Raw genomic sequence first — 22,055 nt, 5'->3', positions numbered from 1 at the left:
ATTTAAAGCCATGCCTTCGGGTCAGGGTGAGCCTACACCAGAGCAGATACATCAATATACAAGAGCTTACATACTCGATTTGTTTGGGTCTTTACTTTTTGCCGATTCTTCTGGAGATTCGGTACCGGTGATGTATTTACAGTTTATCAGGGATCTCAATACGCCTGGGCAATACAATTGGGGTGGGGCTGTTTTAGCATTGCTCTACAGGAATCTATGTTGGGGCGTTACCCGTAAAGCTAAAATGGTGAAAACGCTAGCGGGTCCAGTGGTACTTTTACAGCATTGGGCATGGTCGCGGTTGCAGACCGGACGTCCGTGTCCATCCAAAGGTTGGGCTCCTGGTTGGGGGAAACCGGATCCCCAGTCTTTCCTTGCATTTGAAGCTAAGTGGTGTGGTGCCCTTGAATATAAACAACCTCATGGGAGTGCTGGAGTTAAATACTTTCGCAATCAATTGCAGGATTTGAGAGAGGGTAATGTAGATTGAAATATAAACAATTGAATATAAACAACCTCAATTGCAGGATTCGCAATCAATTGAATATAAACAACCTTCCCGTTTTTGAAAATTCCCGTCAACCATTCTTATTTTTAATATTTTTAATTTTTATTTTCCTATCAATAAAAATCACGGTTTTTTCCTCCTCCATAATTCTCATTTATTTTTTCTAACAATCTGTGATGAATTTTGCAAATCTAAAAATACAAACGTTTTTTACTCGATTTCTACTTTCAAATAAGATCTATGATAAAATATTTTGAGTTATATTTGTGTTGTCTTTTTTTTTTTTGTGTGATGTAAAAAACTTGATATGCTAGATTAATATTTAAAGACTTACACACATGTGTTTAAAGGTTTTATATGCTACGTATAAATATTGCACTTTGATAAGTTACATGTAAAGTTTAAAGTCTTGACACAGGTACTTCAAAGAGTTGTAGAGAGAGATTTAAAGTTGAGGAGGGTTCAAATGCCTCCATGTTTTTGTGCCTCCATCATGCCTCCATCTCTCTCTATCATTTTCAAAGTTCAAACAGTCGATCCGAACCGCTCAACCTAACCTCCATACTAAAATATGTTCGGAGACCAAATTTTATATTTTTAGGAATTTTTTTACTATTTTTTTAGATAAGTACAAAATCAGTAAATCTGAACCATCTAAAAACAGTATTTTTGTACCTATCTAAAAAAATAGTAAAAAAATTCCTAAAAATATAAAATTTGGTCTCCAAACATATTTTAGTATGGAGGTTAAGTTGAGCGGTTCGAATCGACTGTTTGAACTTTGAAAATGATGAAGAGATGGAGGCATGATGGAGGCATTTGAACCCTCCTCTTTAAAGTTTATAGTTGAAAATGGAGAGGATCCGACTCAACTACTTACGTGTCTCTCACTAAGATCGGAGTATATATAATTGAGTAGAAGAACTACGTGTTATTAAGTTTACTAAGTTTTATTTGAACTCAATTTTAAAATATATTATATTCATTTTAAAAGACTAATTTAAATTGTTAAAATTAATCTAACTTATGAGTGATGTGTCTACATGTAAAAAAAATTAAACTTTCAAATTAATTTAGTATAAAATTAAGCGGTCAAAATCAAAAGGTTTTATAAATTAATTTTAATACATTCATTTTTTAAATATTTTTTTACTACTTTAATTTTATACAAAATTAATTTCAAAATTCAAAATTTTTACACGTAGATGCATCACTCGTAAAGTAAATGAATTTCAACTATTTAGATTCGTTATTTAAAATCAATTCGATAGGTTTTAGAGTTGAGTTCGTATAAAAGTACTTGATAATTAAACTTAAGAACACGATCATAATTGATTTATACGGTCAACGGACAAATTCACATCCACTCTGAGATAACTCAAAATTATTTTGAGTTGATCTGTAGAAATTCTGGACGGTTTACATGTGTTGTTTGAATGAATCTGAAAACATAATAATATTGATCACGTGCAATTTGAATAAGTAAAAAAAAAATGATATGACTTTAGATAAACAGAAAATTTGGAATATCTTATTAATTGGATAAGGACTCGTTAACGGACAGGGTCTTATATTTTCTTTCTTATTTATGAAACATAAATAATATTTTCCTTCCACTAAATTAAGTTCTACCCGAAATTTTTATTAATAGGAAATTAATTAAATAAATATTGACAATGGAGAACGAATCTGAGTTTTTTCGAGATATAGAGAATTCGAGATATAGAGAAAGCGTGATAGTTTATAACGTTCTCTGGATGTTATAGATTATAACGGTCAAAATTAACCGTAAAAGTATTGTTTTTTTATCGAGTACTCAATTAGTTAATGAGTTTAAACCCAATTCGCTATTTAAATCTGATTTGCTATTGTTTTGTTCTCCTCTAATAAAAATATCCGATTTGCTATTTAATATAAAAATATATTAAAGATTACAATTTAATATATTTAGTGGGTCTTTTATTTTATTTTATCAATAGTAGAGTACAACCAATCAAATATGCCTCTCAAGAAACCTATAAAAATATCTAACTTGTCAAGATTACAACAATACGTGGCTAAAACTTTGTTGCATTGTGTTCTCTTTAAAATCGAGAATTTTAGCAAGGTTTGATCAGTCCCAAAATCAAAGATAGATATAGCCTTATGTACAGTTTTTTCCAAGTCATTAATTCGCGTCACACGCGAAATCCAATTTTTTTCACACTTCTCTAGGAACCATGGATCTAATATATTATCTATAATATTCAATCTTCTTCGCATCTCTATTTCTGTTCCAAATATAAAGACTGGACTTTGAAAGCAGCAGCACGAAACCGTTCGAACGTACTTCTTCAATGTTAAATTAAAAGGAGATTTCGTGGCGTCGTTATCATGTACTAGATAACATTTGTGTCAATGTCCAGCTAGCGCACGCAGCACCGTACTTATCAGATATAATATAATTACAAGATAACCATCCTTAATTGTCATGCCAATCTTCAACTTACCAACAATTTCGATTCCACGACTACATAGTACTTAAAATTAATTAATCTTTTTTTTTTTTGAAAACCTGACAGTAGCTGCCATGTGCTTTATTGAATGGAATATTTACGCATACATTGTTCTTTGACCACTTAGATTAGAGATAGGTTAAAGAAATACTATTAGCAGTACTTTAGCCATAACCTCATATCCTGGAATACTCTGTAAGCAATCGAGTCTGGTTTCGAAACTGCATCCCTGAAAATAACCTTATTTCTGTTCTTCCAGATGTGCCAAGCCGTGCAAATTAATTAATCTTATATATTTAATAATTTTCTTGTACGCTACCTGCAGAAGCACTAGAAACATACATGTATTTGAAAATTAAACAATGATACATATAATCATTCATATCCATAGTCATATATATACTTTTGAAATTAAAATCATACTCGTACCCGTATCCAGTTCCGCTAACTATCCGTATCTGAATATATATATATATATATATATATATAGAGAGAGAGAGAGAGAGAGAGATAGGCTAATAAACAATCAATTGTTCATAGCCTCCCGTGCAACCAAATCGTTTTTCGATTTTTAAAGTCCAAACTGTTAGATGTGATCTTTATATTATAATGTACTAGGAGACCAAATTTTATATTTTTTGAAATTTTTTTAACTATTTATTAAGCCACTTTGAATATCGCTCATCCAACAGTAGCTTCTGAGAGAGAGAGAAAGAGAGAGATAGGCTAATAAATAATCGATTGTTCCTAACGTTCCGTGCAACCAAGTCGTTTTCCGATATGAATCCGAATATGCACAAATAACAACCAAGTCCATAAGGATTTCCCTTTTTCCCCGAAACGGAGCCAATTTTGCTACATCAGCAAGATCCAATCCTATCCAACCCAACAATCCGTTGAATTTGTCATGGGGAAAAAAATATGAAAGAACTTCTCTTTGTATACTTGGAAAAATTCCAAGTCAGATGTCCTTCTGGAAACTGCTTCCTCGCAAATTTCTAAGAAACAAACGTTCCATTTTGAGTGCACGCCACAAATTCAACTGTCTCACAAGAGGGATTAAGCAGACAGATCAAATTGAAATGAGGTGGAGATTTGTTCATCTTTAGCGTGCAACCTCTTTTTTCCCAAAAGGATAAAGTCAATTTTGTGTCAATAATATTTACTATAAAATTTCCTAATGTAATTTGGAGGGTCGAGCTCTTGTTTACCAAAAGAGAAAAAGAGATCGGAAGGTAAATAAGAATCTAAAATGTTGGCCCATATAGGCCCATATCAACCCAAAATTGAGATAAAACAAATAAAAGGGTGCCATTGACACCGGATTCAACTTCTCTCCAATACTGTAGAGGATTAGCCTCATTTTGCGGTTTAAGATTAAATCTCATCACTTTGAGATTCGGCTAGCATAGGGGGCAGTATTATTGGGCTTTGAGATTCGTGCCAAGTAAAAAAGAACAGTCCAGATTCATTAATTGTAATAGATTGTGCAGTATTGGAGAGGATGTGAATTCATTGACACCCCCTCAATAGACTTAATTTGGTCAATATATATTGGATTTGACTCATCTTTTTTTTTATTTGTTTATAGAATTTGCCATTTTTTTATTAATCCAACAATAAATAGAAAATATGAAATATATCCATATTAGTTGAGTATTTCTAAAAATGTCCAGACCGGCCATTTTTGGCCGGTTAGATAAAAAATGGTTAGTCAGTTTATTTTTGTTTGTTTGAAATATTTGTTAGATTACTTTTTAAAATGTATAATTAGCATAATTATACTAAAATACGCTAAATTTCTCTCTTTTTGGATACTCTTATTGTTTGATTTTGGGTTATATTGGTCTAGCAGTAATTCTGATACAATTTGAATCCAAAATCTAGTAAGAATAAGTAAATAAATAAATATTATTTGAGTTATTTCAAAGCTAAATGAGAAATATTTTTCTTTCAGGCGGATGTTTATGAATGCTCCAACAATTTCGATCTGTGTCTTTTTGTTATAATGCATTTTATCAAGAGGAGGGTTCAAATGCCTCCATTTTTTAAAACTTTAATAACTCAAGATTTAAAACTTAAAAGTCAAAATAAAACCGTTAGATGTGATCTATGTTATTTTCTCTATGTGCTTATAAAAAATGATCACATTTCAATTTTGTTTTTATGTGAATCAATAAGTTCAAAAATCAACGTCTAGAAATCATCCAAATTAGTGCATTTTTTACAAGCTCTTGATAACAATCAAAATAAAATTGAAATGTCATAATTTTTTAGATGTACATAGATAAAATGATGTAGATCATATCCAATGATTTTATTTTGATTTTTAAGTTTTAAATTTTGAATTATTAAAGTTTTAAAAAATGGAGGCATGGTGGAGGCACAAAAAATGGAGGCATTTGAACCCTCCTCTTTTATCAAATAATTTTAAGTTATTTTTCTCATTTCTAAAGCACTTGTATGTTATACATGTATTTATCTAAGAGATCTCTTATAAACAGGTCATAAACAGGCGAGACTAGGACAAGGGATAAGGTACGAGAGACAATATATTCACTGAAAAGGCGAAAAACGACAACGACACTTCCAACGGTCATAAAACGGTGCTCAAGTGTCCGATTTCACCAAATTCCCACTTTTCAGAAAGCTGGTGAAAAGATGCATGTATTAGTGATCGTTATGTTATTTTTCAATATTCAAAATTGTCAAAAAATAAAGGGAAGAGCCTGAAAACTTGAGTTGAAGTTTCCGGTTAAGTTTTTCATTTCTAATTTTCAATCTAAGTAGCTCAATAAATTAGTTATATAATGAACTTGTAGAATACCAATTTTTACTATTTTTGAATTTTTTTTTACTATTTTTATGATTTATGAAAGATGACACAAAATGACTTAAAAATAAAAGAAAATTACCAATATTTCATGAAAGTGAACAAGAGTATAATTTAGCATAATTAATTAGCAAAATTTAGCAAAATTTAGTGTATTTTAGCATTATTTAGCATTCAAGCTAAATTTAGTATAATTATGCTAAATTTAATACAATTTAGTGTAATTTAACCTTAATTAGCGTAATGTAGCATATTTTAATATAATTATGCTAATTATATATCAAAAGAAGTAATCTATCAAATATTTAAAAAAAAAAAAAAAAAAAACTGACTGGCCATTTTTTGGCTGGTCCGAATTTTTAATCCAATCGGTAAAAAAATGGCTGATCTAAGTATTTTTAAAAATACCCAGCTAACTTGAATATATGTAATATTTTCTATTTAATGTTGGATATTAATAAAAAAATCGGTAGAACTTGACTACCTAATGCATTTGTGCCTACATAATATTTTACCCGAAACAGAGCCAATCTGTACCATCCAACCCAATCCAACCCAATATTTCCTTAATAAATTTGTCATGAGAAGGAAAAATGAAAAACTTATGTTTGTATTTGGAAAATTCCAAAGCCAGATGTCCTCTGGAAACTGGAAACTGGAAACTGGATCCTCCCAAATTTCAAAGAAACAAACTTTCCATTTTGAGTGCACGCCACAAATTCAACTGTCTCACAAGAGGGATTAATCAGACAGATCAAATTGAGAATGAGGTGGAGATTTGTTCATGTTTAGCGGGCAACCTCTTTTTTGCCAAAAGGATATAGTCAATTTTCAGAGGGCCGAGCTATTGTTTACCAAAAGAGAAAAAATAACGGAATGGAAATAAGAATCTAAAATGTCGGCCCATATAGGCCAATATCAACCCAAAATTGAGATAAAAAAAAATCTCTCGAGATAAACTAAAAAAATATTGCAAAGCACCTTCCAGACAGCGAGCCATGGCTACTACACTTAAAAAATATCGGACAGTAAATAAAAATCTAAAATATCGGCCCATATAGGCCCAGATCAGCCCAAAATTGAGATAAAAAATCTCTCGAGATAAACTAAAAAAAATATTGCAAAGCACCTTCCAAGCAAGGAGCCATGGCTATTACACTTCCTCTCCAGCATTCCCGCTTTCCATTCCTCTCCCACCTCCCTCGTGTTAAATCCAAAACATTCTCCCAAAACCCGAACCCTAATATCCGGCTCACCCGATTTACTCTGCTCTGTTCCTCCTCTTCTTCCTGGGACAGAGAAGAGGCGAGATGGTTAAGGGAGGAGCAGCGCTGGCTGAGGGAAGAGCAGAGGTGGTTGCGTGAAGAGGCGAGATGGAGGGAGGAGAGAGAAAGTTTATTGGCGGAGATAGGCCTTCTGAGGATGAAGTTAGAGATGATGGAGAAGGAGAAGTTGACTGATGTGGAGGCTGTGGTGACTCGGCCGAGGCCGGTGCTGGTGGAGAAGGCCGAAGTGAAGAAGATGCTTCTTGAAGAGACAGTGAAGGTTGAGGAAGCTAGAGAGGTGAGAGAGGTGGGTGTAGAAGAAAAGAAAGAGACAGGGAAAATGAAAAAGAAGAAGCCTGACAAAAGAACTCTGAGAGTTGGTGCCGAAGGAGATGATGTGCGTGTCATGCAGGTGTGTAGCAATTCAAATCATCTTTTCTTAGTTTGATCATGCACTGGTATTCAAATAATATGTGAATTTCCTGCGAATGGATCAAAGTAATCATTCATTGTATGAAGTTTAAATGGTTATTGAGAGATCATGTGCTGAAATTATAAGTTGGTATAATCATGGAGAGCTTTGAGCCTTTCACTATTTCATTAAGAAAATGTCATTGCTTTAAGAAATAGCCAATTTTGGTCATAGAGTTGCCAAGTCCCTCTAACTCTAAGTTGGATCAAATTGAGGTTTGATTGCACAATTGGGGGTGAAATGAGGATTGATTTTGGGGGTTATTGGGGCTTAGTTGCCGAACTTGTGATACTGATACTTTTTAGTTATTGTTGATACACAAGAGACAAGGAAGTGCTGACTGGCTGACTGTCATGTATGTTTCAGCTGTAATTTTTCTTAGCAACACAACAGATATAAAAGTATTGGATAAGGATATTTTTTATATTTAAGGAAACCGTATTAAGCTACCAGTAAGTCTGAATCACTGGTACAATCTGTCCATTGGACATTAGAAGTCTCTGTTTCTGCTATAGACTAACAATGTTTACACTAACTCCAATTTGATTTCTGTTTTGTAGGAGGCTTTGCAAAAATTGGGCTTTTATTGTGGCGAAGAGGATACGGAATTCTTTAGCTTTTCAAGTGGGACACAACGTGCCGTCAAAACATGGCAGGTGAGTGAATTCTTTTACAAGCTAGAAGACCATTGTGATTTCTTTTAACTGAAGTTTCTAGTAATTGATGACTATAGTAGATATTTTGGCCGGACTTTCAAATTACCCCTAGTTACAAAACATATATTTAGCACAAAGTCACAACATGATACAAAAATAACTCTTTATCTGGTACAAAACAGGTGTACCATAACCTGGCATGTGTAGTTTATAAAGCTTTTTATTTTTTTCTGAAGTAGGTCAAATAGACTGCTTAACTAAGAAACAAGACCTGGTACAGAATATACAAATGATCAAATTTAGTTAAATCTGGTCGCCCTCAAATTTGCATCCCTCTGAACTAGGAAACACATTTCCCGTGTCGTGTGGGAGTCTAAATGTATGAATCTATTATTCTGTGTATGTTTTGTTCAGTAGTTATAAATCTTACTTTGTAGGCAACCTTGGGGATTCAAGAGGATGGCATTATGACAGAAGAGCTGCTTGAGATGTTATTTTCAGAACAGGAAACAAGTGGTGCACATGTAAAAGTAAATCCTGAAGTGAACACTTTTGTCTACTTAACCGTATCTGCTAACATTGAACTCCTTTTTAATACCCAAATCTTGATCTTTTGTTTGCAAACCAATATATTGGAACTTTATTTGTTTCTTCGTTCCTCTTTCTCAATTACAGGAAGGTGTAAATGGAGCTGCAGTTGCTTCTGTAGCTCAAGTTGCTGCAGAAATTGAGAAAACTGTTGTAAAAGCAAGCAGTGCCAGCAATTCTGGAGTAGAGGTTTCCGAACATCGAGTTTTTCTACTAGGTGAAAATAGGTGGGAAGAGCCGTCTAGGTTGGTACAAAATAACATTAAACAAGTAATCAAAAGCAGTGGTACTAAGTGCATCTCATGCCGTGGTGAAGGCCGCTTAATGTGCATTGGTACTGACATATCTTCCTATCGTTTTTATTTCTTTGCACATCTTCCGTGGTCTTTGGAAATGATACTACCATTCACGACTTTTGTAAATAATACCAATTTTGAAATATTTTAACAAATACTGTATTCTATTTATTATCTTATGCAAATGATGCAGAAGCAGCATAACCCTCAAATCACAACTAGTTTATATTAATTTGTGAGCTAACACCTGAATATGCTTAAATTCATTTTCATTCTATATCATATAATAGCCAAACATTGTCACATTTTCTACTTCAGTTATCTAATTTTGATGCTCTTTGTCAAATATGTCTCGAGTTAGTTTTGTGAAAGTGCCAAATGTTGGTTTTCCGTGCAAATTGCTAGAAGGACCATGGTAGTTTACCGAGAATTTCAGAACTAAATCAATTACACACTGGCATTAGTAAATACTTTTATGTTGCAAAAAAATTACAAATTGTCTTTTTTTTTTTTTTCTTTATTGTAGAGTGTGATGGGACTGGGGAGCCAAATATTGAGGAACAGGTAAACTGTTACTTTAATTTACCAGAGATTTCTTTTTCAATAAACGTAGTATTACTATTTCTATCTATGATGCCTTTTGGGTGCCTGTAATTTTCAGTTTTTGGAGTGGATTGATGAAGGAACCAAATGCCCATATTGCGAAGGCCTTGGTTACACTATTTGTGATCTCTGTGAAGGGAAGAAATTTGTTCAGAACTAGTGTCCCTGCTCAGTCAAATCCTGGTTAGATCTTAAAATGTTTAATTACACCCAAAAGATGAGATATAATCACCAATACCCAATTTGGAAGAGAACAATAAACAGAGGGAAACTTGTGTTATCCTCTAAAGAAACCTCATAGATAGAAGGAAGGAAATTTATTTCACAAAGTTATTAAGGGGTATAAGGGATATGTTCATGTTTTATAATGGTGTATGCTGGAATTTTTTTTATAAACCATAAATAATTAAATCAATTTTACGAAACCAATATGATTGCTTTTGTTTTTTGAAAAACCATAAGTACCGAACGGACCATTCAGTCTCATAATTGCTCCCAGACCGAACGGACCGTTCAGTCTCAACTTTGTTTTTTTTTTTCAATTTTTTCAATTTTTTCACGATTGTTGCACAATTTCTGTCACGGAAGATTCTATCAATGATATTTTTTTTCTCCAGACGGACTGTTCGGTCTCTGCATTTTTTTCTCCAGAACAGTGTAGCGCATCCATAAATATGAGCTAGTCTAACAAAAAAGCAAATCATAGATATGAAACTATTACTCGCCTAAGTTAAAATTCACAACCTTTTTATAATAAATACACGAAAAACAAAAAAAAAAGTGGGGGCTACGTGGGCCGTTGGATTGAGACGCAAAATAAGAGGGAAAGAATGAGATGGAAAGCCCAGACCTGAAAGCGTGGAATTTTTTTTATAAATCATAAATAATTAAATCAATTTTATGGAACTAACATGATTGCTTTTTTTTTGGAAAAATCACAAGTACCAACGGACCGTTTGGTCTCAATCTTCGATATCATCATAATTTAATACATAATCTTATAATTAGACCTCTCTTTTTGAATTAGCAATTAGCTGTGTGTTCTAAACAAAAAAAATTCATAATCAATCTTCGATATTATTTTCAATTTTACAACTTAAAATATGATCGTAATTGAAAAAAAATAAACTTATTATAATCTTTAGATAAAAGCTACCAACACAATGCAGAGGCCGATGTGTAAAAACACAATATTTTTATAGAGCTTGGTTTTTAGCTGAAAATGGTGGAGAAGAAGAAATCAATTGTCTGTTGGAGGAAAGAAGAAGATGGATATTTATATTAAAAAAAAAAATTATATGGAGACCGAATTCCTAATTCGGTCTCCAATTAAAATTCTCGAGTCAATAATAACACTTGTTTAGTCAAACTAGTAATAATTATTTCTTTAGAAAAATTAAAAAAATTACTTTTATCTTTACTTTGAAATTATTTAAAAAAAAAACGGTTGCGATGGAAACAATAATAAAATATAGAGACCGAACGGTGGATCCGGTCTGGAGAAAAAAAATGTAGAGATCGAACGGTCCGTCTGGTCTGGTGAAAAAAATATCATTGATGGGATCTTCTGTGGTAGAAATTGTGCAACAATCGTGAAGAATTGAAAAAATTGAAAAAAGAAAAAAAGTTGAGATCAAACGAACCGTTCGGTCTGGGGAAAAGACAATTGTGAGACCGAACGGCCCGTTCGGTACTTATGGTTTTTCAAAAAAAAAAACAATCGTGTTAGTTCTGTAAAATTAATTTAATTATTTAGGGCGTGTTCGGCTGCACAATTCCATCTGGGAATTACGTGGGTTTGGACTTGATGAGTTGAAATTTCTAATTGGGCGTTCGGCGATCCATTTTAGTCCCCGGAAATTCCGAATGGAACACCCCACTCGTTCCCTTCTCTTTGTAAAATTCTGGGATAAAAAACGCGAACTCCAACTTCATTTTTTTTTCCCGATCTCTCTCTCCTGCTGGAATGCACGTCACCCAATTTTTATTTCATTTCCTGCCTCACCTCAGCCACGTGGCTCTCTCATGTCTCTTCCATTTGACAGATCCAGTTTCATGTATATATAAGACGAGAGGGAACCAATTCATTTCAATTGTGGGACTAATGAAATTGTCCGGACCGGCCTTGTCTTTTTTTTTTTTTAATTACATATTTTAAATTATTGGTTGTTTATAAACATTTATTTTTTGTAATTGTTTTTAATTGTTGTTTTCTTTTTTTTTAATTTATTTATAAATATTTTCTTATTTTATTTGTACTATTCTAGTAATATTTTATTATTAGAAATGGTTCATCTTTTTAATATTATTATTTAATCAATTTTATTTTATTTTATTATTAATAAAATATTTACCAAATGTTACATATTTTTAATTTGTGTTTGTTTATAAATATTTATTTTTTTGTAAATATTTTTAAATGTTTTTAATTGTTGTTTTCTTATTTATTTTTTAATTTATTTATAAATATTTTCTTATTTTATTTGTACCATTCTAGTAATATTTTTATTAGAAATGGTTCATTTTTTTAATATTATTATTTTATCAATTTTATTTAATTTCATTAATATAATTTAAAAAAAATTATGTTTACCATTGGTTAACAGCAATACAAAACAGAACGCTATACTATTCAAAAACAATAATTAAATAAAAAAATTATTTATAACTAATTAAACTAAACTAATTAAATAAATATACATATTTTAAAACAAATAAACTTTCTCACAATTAATCCCATAATACAAACAAACACTCATTTTTCTCATATTCCCATAATTAATCCCGTGCATTCCGTACCCGTGGGTTCCCACTTTTTTAAAAGTGAATTCCTATTCTCATTCCCATTCCGTAATCCCGTGACATCCGAACACGCCCTTATAGTTTATAAAAAGAATTCTATTCCGTAATCCCGTGACATCCGAACACGCCCTTATAGTTTATAAAAAGAATTCTGTATACTGTCTTCATCCGTAATTAATATATTCTATCTTTAGAATTGTCGGTTGCACTTCACAAAGTTTCCTCGAAACTATTAATGATTTATCGGTTGCACTATTCATTCACTTGAGAGCTGGGTAGTGTATTTATACTCGGGCGGGTACGGGTACCCCGGGTATACCCGTCTCGGGTACGGGTACGTCTTGGGTACGGGTATACTCGGGTACAAGGGTATTCGGGTACGGGTATGGCGGGTATAATTTTCAAAACCCATACCCTACCCGTCCTATACCCTTACCCGTGTACCCTTGACGGGTAAGGCGGGTACGGGTACGGGTATTTTTTTTTTTTTTTTTTTTTTTTGCTGTTTTTTTTTCTGGTTTTTTTGTTTTTGTTTTTTTGTTGGTTTTTTTGGTTTTTTTTCTGGTTTTTTCCTATTTTTTCTGGTTTTTTTTGTTGGTTTGGGGGGGAAAAATCAGAATTTTTGAATTTTGAAATGGATGAACAGTAACTCGGGTATACGGGTACTCGGGTAGTCGGGTACGGGTTTAATCGGGTACGGATAAACTCGGGTAGGGTATGGTCGGGTATTGGTCCAAAATAACGGGTCCGGTCCGATTTTTGTCCCGTACCCGCGTACCCGAGTACCCGACCCATACCCGAGCTCGGGCACGGGTAACCCGGGCGGCGGGTACGGGAGGGTACGGGCGGTATACCCGACCCGGGTTTTTGCCAAACTCTAGAGCTGGGTCCTTTTTTTTTTTTGGAAAGTAGCTGAAACGTCGCCTGTCTATTGCAGTTTTATAGGTCATGTAATAATACCATCGATCATTTCAGAGTAGGATTAAAATGGATCATTATTTTGTAATTTTGTGCTCTAATTATGTTTTCGTAACCTTTTTATTTTTAAAGTTTAAATAGTAATTCAAACTGTTTAATATAATTTTTACATTAAAATATTATTGGGTTCAAATTTTATATATTTTGTTAAATTTCTTTACTATTTTTTTAGATTGGTATGAAATCACTGTTTTCGGAAGATTATAGACCATAAAAAAACAATAATTTTGTACCTACCTAAAAAAATAGTAAAAATATTCTAAAAAATATAAAATTTGGACTACAAGCACATTTTAATATGCAGATCATGTTGAGCAGTTTGTATTGACTGTTCGAACTTTGAAAAAAAAAAAGATAAAATGACATAGAGCATGATTGTGTTACACTTAGGGGCACCTCTAATTGCTCAAAAACTGAAATTAAATTGCAATTGAAAGTAAAGAGATGAGTTTAGAGAAATTTGACACGCGGGGTGATAACGGAGTTCGGCAAAACAAAGGCCTACGTCTCCGGGGCTTCGCAACCTTGTGAGGTGCGCCTTCCTATTACCCAATACGAAAGGATTACAACTTGTGAACCGTTGAGCCCTTACACACCAAGCGGGAAGTCAAATGGCCAACTCAAAGAGGTGAGAACAAGGTCTCGATTATCTAGGAACACAAGAGAAACACTCAATAGCTTACTCTAACCTAATCTATAGCTAGATTGGTGAAGTAGGTTGAGGTTGCTTGAGGGATTTTGAAGTTATAGGCTCTCACAACAATGGTGGATTCTAAGCTCTCAGAAAATCACTTTTTAAATAATTAGGGTCGGCTGAGGTAGTTTTGAAAGTGATCCCTTCAATCTATTTATAGTGGCAGCTCAAAAATGAGCTGTTTGATATAAAACGTTACCAACGTTTTATAAAACGTTACCAACGTTTTATTCAAATGCGATTTAGGGTTTTAATTCTCTGACAGCTTAGTAAAACGTTGCTCAACGTTTTATAAAACGTTACAACGTTTTATAAACGTTATAACGTTTTCTAAACGTTCCAACGTTTCTAGTTTATACTGAACACCTGTTCTTCAGTTGTTCTGAGCCTGTTAAACGTTACAACGTTTCATAACCGTTATAACGTTTGTAAAACGTTACAACGTTTTATAAAACGTTCTAACGTTATAACTTGGTTTTCTTTTGATATTTTTGAAGCTTCTGATCATTATAAAACGTTACCAACGTTTTGTAAACGTTCATAACGTTTTATCCCACTTTGATCAACCTCACACATACTTTATCAATCTTTTGAATTTACATTTTATATTCTTGATAAAAGTCTTCGTGATTTCTTCAGTCCAAGCATATTTCATCGCAGTTCTTTCTCTTCTTGGACCTATATGTTCTTAAAATAGAAGAAATCGTAAAATTCAATAATTGTATGTTTTTGCAAATTAGTCAAATAGACGTAAAAGATTATTGTACGAACAACAATCTCCCCCTTTTGGCGATTTGCAAAAACATACAATGTGAGTAAGTGCATAAATCGAAAATTTTCAGAAATTAGTTAATCCAGTTTTGATTTTGCATTTCAATCCATTTGTACCAATTTCTCCCCCTTTTGGAAATCGACGAAAGGGTTGAAAATTAGCACTAATTTAAAGTGCTCCCCCTCAAATTATGCACTCCCCCTCAATTTAGTAATATAGCAACAATAATTTACAAACAACAATAAAGTTGAGGGCATAACTTTTACATGCAAAACAATTCAATTTCAATTCACCATATCAAGTTGTATATATCCATGTGCATAGCTCATGCATATACAACATTTCAACTCATGCAATCCAAGTAATTCAATAAAACTTGTCAAGGCGCCAAGATATCCAATTTTTTGCAATTTTGCAATGTAGCCCCTTACAAGTTAGCAATTCATACACCATTTTTAAGATATCAATATCTCATACATATCTACACCAAATTTCAAATACCACAATTCAATCAAATCATGCAATTCAATCAATTTAAACTAGTTGAAATTCACCAATTTAACAATTCAAAACATTTCAAAACAACAATTGAACTAACATAACAAAAATCAAAGCAATTCAAACAATTCAAATTAAACATGCAATCAACAAACAGTTCATGCAAATAACACACAATTTAAGTTATAAAAAAAATTCGATCTATTCGTCATTCATGGGGTCGTTTGGTTCTTCGGCCATTTCTTCTTGACTTTCAACTGGGATGTCTTCTTCTTCATCATCCAGGTCTTCTTCCTCAACCAGACGCTCACGTGCTCGTGCCGGGCTTCCAGAGGGACCATATTGCTTGATAAAGCGATTGGAGAGGCTTGATTGTGCTTCATCAAGCGTATTGAGAGCTCGAGCATGTGCTCGCAGTTGTTGCCTTATCTTCATTTGCCCCTTTTCAAGCTTGTCGAACCTCCTATTCATGGCTTGATGATTCTGTTGAATCTCAAGACGTTGGTTGTGCATTTGTTGACAAAGCCACATCATTTGTGCTTCTTGACCTTCTGGAGGGACAAACGCACCAGCTTGTGGCACAAATTGTGGTTGAGGTGGAGGTTGAGCCGGTGCAACTTGTTCTTCCGGATCCCAGTATTGATTGGGTAGTGCCTCTTGATGGTTTATCCATTGGTTGATGGCTCTTGCATCGGGTTCATAGCGCCTCAGACCCGATTCTGAATGACCATAGACCCACCCGATTCTTGTCAGGTGGTCAACCAAATTTGTCGGGAAGGATACTTCTGCATCTTCAGGTAGTTGGATACCGTTGAGACGGATGATTTTGTGAATGAGGTGGGCATAAGGCAGAGAGTGGACCGAGGTTGTAAATGCACCATTAATGTGACGAAGAAAGAAGTAGGGTATATTAATCCTCTTTTCATCCATTTGAATGAGATGACGAAGAAAGTACATGGGTCCCCACTCAAGATTGGTTTTGATTGTGGCTTTGGGCATAAGGATGTTGTTGATGAAGAGAAAGAGCAATCGATGTAGAGATGGAAGGTGAGAAGCATAGATTTTAGCTCCGGATATGTAGTTGCGGTCAAACCATTTCTTATAGTCAAGTGAAGTTCCATCGGCATAAAGAGGCCAACTTCTCAAGGGGTAGGTTTCCTCCCCGTCATTCTCAACCCCAAGCCATTGTGCCACAGTATCCAGAGATAGGACAATTTCTTTCCCGCCTACCCAAGAGATGATCCTGAAGGGTTCATCACTAGTTTGGATGTTTGCATAGAACGTGCGGGTGAGAAGGTCATTGTAGGGTTCATAACAAGTGACAATAGGTTCCCATCCCCAATGATTCACATAAGCAATTATCTTGTCATCCTCGGGTTGGGAGAAGGTAACCGCGGCTTTGTTAAACCAGTAGCAATCGGTTATTTTCCTATTCATAAAAGAACCCACATAATTCTCATAGGCCACAATATCCCGGAATAGGTATCTATTTGACCGGTGAATGTTCCAATTTGGTTCCAAATTTCCCCCACTTCCTTGACCAACCTCCGAGTCCACACGTCTTTTCTTACTACCCTTAGGCACTGCATCTTTCTTTGGAGCCATTAGATTAGGGTTAAAGAGAAAGTTTACCGATTGAGAGGTGAAGTGCTAAACCGAGAAGAGGAGAGCCCTAGAAGTGCAGTGGTGAAGCCGGATCGTCAATCCAACGGTCGGATCGCCGGATTTGCTCCTAGGGTTTTGGCTAGGGTTTTGGAGAGAGAGAGATTGAGAGAGGGAAAGGAGATTTGGAGAAGAGAATTGAGTAGTGAGAAGAGAGGAGAAGAGAAATCAAGAAGAATTTCTTGATTTGGTGAAGTAGATGGCTAGAATGGGTAGAGAGAGAGAGAGAGAGTCGGAGTAGAGGAAGAAGGAGAGGTTTGAAGGAAGAAAGAAAGAATAGGGAGGAAGGGACGGGTTTGGAGGCTTTAAAACCATTTTTCGCTATAAAACGTTACCAACGTTTATAAAACGTTACCAACGTTTGTTTAAAATACATTGTTTTTACCTAAAACGTTATAACGTTTGTGTAACGTTTGTCCAACGTTTTTGTGAAGCTTTCGGACTTTTTGAAGTCTCATAAAACGTTACCAACGTTTGGAAAACGTTACAACGTTTTCACTTGTAATTTTTGCACTTTTGGTCCCTTGTCAGACAAACGTTGCAACGTTTGTATAAACGTTGTGACGTTTTGAAAACGTTGGAACGTTTGTGCAACGTTTGTCCAACGTTTTTGTGAAGCTTTCGGACTTTTTGAAGTCTAATAAAACGTTACCAACGTTTTCAAAACGTTTACAACGTTTATATTGTAATTTGTCAATATTTTGGCTAAGTATTGGAAGTGAAAACGTTTATAACGTTTATAAAACGTTATGTAACGTTTTTATAATGCTTTCGGACTTTTTGAAGTTTCACAAAACGTTAGGAACGTTTTCAGAAACGTTATAACGTTTTGTTTCTTTAAAACACTCCTTAAATGACCTATTTTGATTGCAAATAATAATTTTGAAATAAGTTATGAATATGACTATTCTCTAAGTTCAAGCATGCCTAATTTAAATCTTAATTCATTGTGTTGTTGTGTATTTAGGGGTTTTGTGAATATATCGGCAATTTGTTCTTTGGTGTCGATATGTATGAGTTCAATTTCACCTTTTTCTATATGATCCCTAATAAAATGATGCCTTATCTCTATGTGCTTGGTTCTAGAATGAAGGACCGGATTTTTGGATATCATAATGGCACTAGTATTGTCACACATAATTGGTACGTTGCGGAAGCGAATTTCATAATCATTTAGGGATTGAATCATCCAAAGAATTTGTGTGCAACAACTACCGGCCGCTACATACTCGGCTTCCGTTGTGGAAAGGGCAACCGAGGTTTGTTTGCGACTTGACCAAGATACAAGTGAACCACCAAGAAATTGGCATGTACCACTTGTGCTTTTTCTATCCATACGGTCTCCGGCAAAATCGGCATCGGCATATCCTATCAAGTCTAAATCCGATTGTTTGCCATACCATAATCCCAAATTTAAACTACCCTTGACATATTTAAGAATTCTTTTAACGGCTTTCAAGTGCAATTCTTTGGGATTTGCTTGATACCTAGCACATAGACATACCGCAAACATTATATCGGGTCTACTAGCAGTTAAATAGAGTAGGCTACCTATCATAGCTCGGTATTGAGTGATGTCCACCGATGTGCCATTTGGATCCGAGTCAAGATTTGCATTCGTAGCCATTGGAGTTTTGCTTGTATTGCTTTCGGTCATCCCAAATTTCTTGATCAATTCCTTCGCATACTTGGTTTGGCTCACAAATGTGCCATCCATGAGTTGCTTGATTTGAAGCCCCAAGAAGAAGTTCAATTCACCCATCATGCTCATCTCAAATTCACTACTCATAAGAGAAGAAAATTCCTCGGCCAGTGCCGCATTAGGTGAACCAAAAATTATGTCATCTACATAGATTTGCACCACCAAAAGTGATCCATCTCTTTTCTTAGTGAAAAGAGTTGTATCATTATTGCCTCTAATGAATTCATTGTCAATTAGAAAGGAACTTAATCTACCATACCATGCCCTAGGGGCTTGTTTGAGTCCATAGAGAGCTTTGGTGAGTCTATATACATGATTAGGAAATGTTGGATCAACAAAGCCTTGAGGTTGATTAACATACACCTCCTCATCTATGAATCCATTCAAAAATGCACTTTTAACATCCATTTGAAATAGTTTGAAATTTTTGTTTGAGGCATATGCTAAAAGCATTCTAATGGATTCAAGACGAGCTACAGGTGCAAAGGTTTCTTCAAAGTCAATACCCTCTTGTTGTTTGTACCCTTGAGCTACCAACCTAGCTTTGTTGCGAATTACATTTCCATCTTCATCCTTTTTATTTCTAAAGACCCATTTGGTTCCAATAATCATTCTATCATTTGGCTTAGGTACAAGTTCCCAAACTTTGTTCCTTTCAAATTGAGCAAGTTCATCTTGCATGGCACAAATCCAATTTGGGTCTATATTTGCATCTTTAAAATTTTTAGGTTCTATATGAGATACAAATGCACAATGACCAATCATTTGATTTAATTCGGATCTTGTTTTAACTCTTTCCCTAGGATCACCAATTACATTAGAAAGAGGATGAGAAGATACTTCCCTTAGGTCTTGAGGAATTTGATACTCAATTCGTGAAGATTGCATCTCTTCGGTTTGTATTCCTTCAACTCTTGGATCCATCTCGACAATGTTGGTTGCATCCATTTCGGGTTGAGTTTGCTCGGGTTGATCCTCAATTGTATCGGTTCTTGTCTCAATTTCATCTTGATCAAGAATTGGCACTTCAACACCTACAATCTCAATACCTTTCTCGACCTTTTGATTAGCATTTTCATCAAATTTAACATGCACGGATTCAATTACAATTCTTTGAGATGGAATGTAAATTCTATAGGCTTTACTTGAATTTGAATATCCTACAAACATTCCCTCAATAGATTTAGAATCAAATTTAGTTACTTTAGGAGATTCATCAAGAACAAAGCATTTTGAACCAAATACTCTAAAATGAGATATCTTAGGCTTGTACCCTTTCCATAGCTCATAAGGTGTTTTATTCAATATGGTCCTTATGCTTACGCGATTTACCACGTAGCATGCCGTATTTACCGCTTCGGCCCACAAGTGTTTGGGTAAGGGGTATTCATTTAGCATGGTTCGGGCAAGCTCAACTAAGGTTCGGTTCTTCCTCTCAACTACCCCATTTTGTTGAGGTGTGCGAGGAGCCGAATACTCATGTTTGTATCCCCTTTTAGAGCAAAGTTGATCAAATTTTGCATTTTCAAATTCCCCCCCATGGTCGCTTCTAATCCTAATGATTTTTGACCCCTTTTCATTTTCAACACGTTTGCAAAATTCAATGAAGTTGCTAATTGCATCATCCTTGTGTTGTAGGAATAAAACCCAAGTAAAGCGACTATAGTCATCTACAATTACATATGCATATTTCTTTTTGGCCAAACTTGGTACACTAATTGGTCCGAATAAATCCATATGTAACAATTGCAAAGGTTGATCGGTTGAAACCATGTCTTTGGATTTAAAACTACTCTTGGTTTGTTTACCTTGAACACATGCATCACATAATCCTTCAAGTTCTAATTTATGTGTTGGTAAACCACGCACAAGGTCTAGTTTGATCAATTTCTTAATGGTATCTATTGAAACATGACCTAACCTACGATGCCATAACCATGATCCACTAGATACGGCACTTAGACAAGTTTCACCGGAATCAAAATGAGTAAAATACAAGTAATATACATTTTTCTTTCGTTTACCCGAATAGATTAGAGCATCATCCGAAGATCTAACTAAGTGACAAGCATTAGCATCAAATTTGGCACAGTATCCCGAATCACATAACTTACTTACACTAAGTAAGTTATAGTCTAATCCATCAACTAGATATACATTGGATATGGTCAAGTGTTGGTTACCAATTGAGCCTATACCAATAATAGAGCTCTTCCTTTGATTGTTTCCAAAGGTAACCGTACCTCCATCATATGGTTCTAAGAATTTAAAGTTTGATTTGTCACCGGTCATATGGTGTGAGCATCCACTATCAATGATCCAAGCACTTTCCTTTTGAGATGAAATCAAACACACCTACAAAGTATATATTAGTTATTATTGAGTTAGTAACTAACATATACCTTGCTTTTAATCTCCCCCTTTGTATTTGGCAATTTTAAAACTTTTAGGGGAGATTAAGTGTGAACCTAAGATAGAATAGATTTAGGAACCCAAACAACATTATGTTTGTTGTTTACATTCCTAAATCCACATTCTAAGGAAGTGTGGCCAAATTTACAACAATAGTTGCATATTGTAGTCGATTGCTTAAGTGTAGTAGAACCTTGTTTGAGAATGGATTGGTACTTCACTTCACATACACTACTCTTATTACTATCATGTGACCTATTTGCAACTTTGAATGCAACACTTTTGATTTTGTTAGAATTAAATCTATTGTGATGTTGGGGAACATCTCTAGCTACACCATTTCTTTGAGTTTGGTTTTGTAAAGCATTTTTATTTTTAAGTTCATAAAACCATCCATCGGGTCCTTTGAAATAAGTTTTGTTTGACCCCTTTGGATTAAACATGTTCTTATCACTATTTTGAAAAGTATTTTTGTTCTTGAAATTTCTTTTATTATACTTATATCTAAATGCATAATTAGGTGACTTTTTATCTTGATTAGCATTTGAGGCATGAGAGGACTTCAATTTGGATGACTCCTTGTTCAAGGGAGTCAAACCATTTTTGGTAAAGAATTGATAATTTGAATATTGTTCACAATTAAACTTTAGCTTTTCATTTGGAATACATGAAGTTTGAGAATGTTCCCCTTTTTCTTTAGGGCTTAGCATGTGATTAGATTTAAGTGAGGATTTACCCTTCTCAAATCCAAGACCAACTCTATCATTTTTATAATAGGATTGATCATTTATCAATTTGCTCACATAGTAGGGATCTAGA

The 22,055-nt window shown here is 34.3% G+C and overlaps 1 protein-coding gene across 2 annotated transcripts; it reads left to right on the top strand.

Moving 5' to 3' along the window:
• Positions 1-6,948: 6,948 nt before the first annotated feature.
• On the top strand, positions 6,949-10,145 carry PTAC5 (plastid transcriptionally active 5). 2 transcript variants are annotated; one of them, XM_078311541.1, is made up of 6 exons: positions 6,949-7,513; positions 8,134-8,229; positions 8,667-8,759; positions 8,905-9,151; positions 9,640-9,677; positions 9,775-10,145. In XM_078311541.1, the coding sequence occupies exons 1-6, from the start codon at positions 6,983-6,985 to the stop codon at positions 9,874-9,876; spliced, it is 1,107 nt and encodes a 368-aa protein (XP_078167667.1). In that variant the 5' UTR covers positions 6,949-6,982; the 3' UTR covers positions 9,877-10,145. The 2 variants fall into 2 exon arrangements, with proteins under 2 accessions (XP_078167667.1, XP_078167666.1); XM_078311540.1 differs by having other exon boundaries at positions 8,667-8,771.
• The last annotated feature ends 11,910 nt before the right edge of the window (positions 10,146-22,055 follow it).

This window comes from Carex rostrata, chromosome 11 (genome assembly GCF_964058835.1).
Source record: "Carex rostrata chromosome 11, lpCarRost1.2, whole genome shotgun sequence".
Taxonomy (NCBI): Eukaryota; Viridiplantae; Streptophyta; class Magnoliopsida; order Poales; family Cyperaceae; genus Carex; species Carex rostrata.
The sequence above is the reverse complement of the archived record's forward strand: the minus strand, read 5'-3'. Positions and strand labels throughout refer to the sequence as shown.

What these genes read in the sequence shown, in the direction of transcription:
- PTAC5 (XM_078311540.1), top strand. Translation starts at nt 6,983, where the DNA reads ATGGCTATTACACTTCCTCTCCAGCATTCCCGCTTTCCATTCCTCTCC. An exon ending in ATGATGTGCGTGTCATGCAG is followed by an intron (nt 7,514 to 8,133) that starts GTGTGTAGCAAT and finishes TCTGTTTTGTAG; the next exon opens with GAGGCTTTGCAAAAATTGGG. An exon ending in GTGCCGTCAAAACATGGCAG is followed by an intron (nt 8,230 to 8,666) that starts GTGAGTGAATTC and finishes CTTACTTTGTAG; the next exon opens with GCAACCTTGGGGATTCAAGA.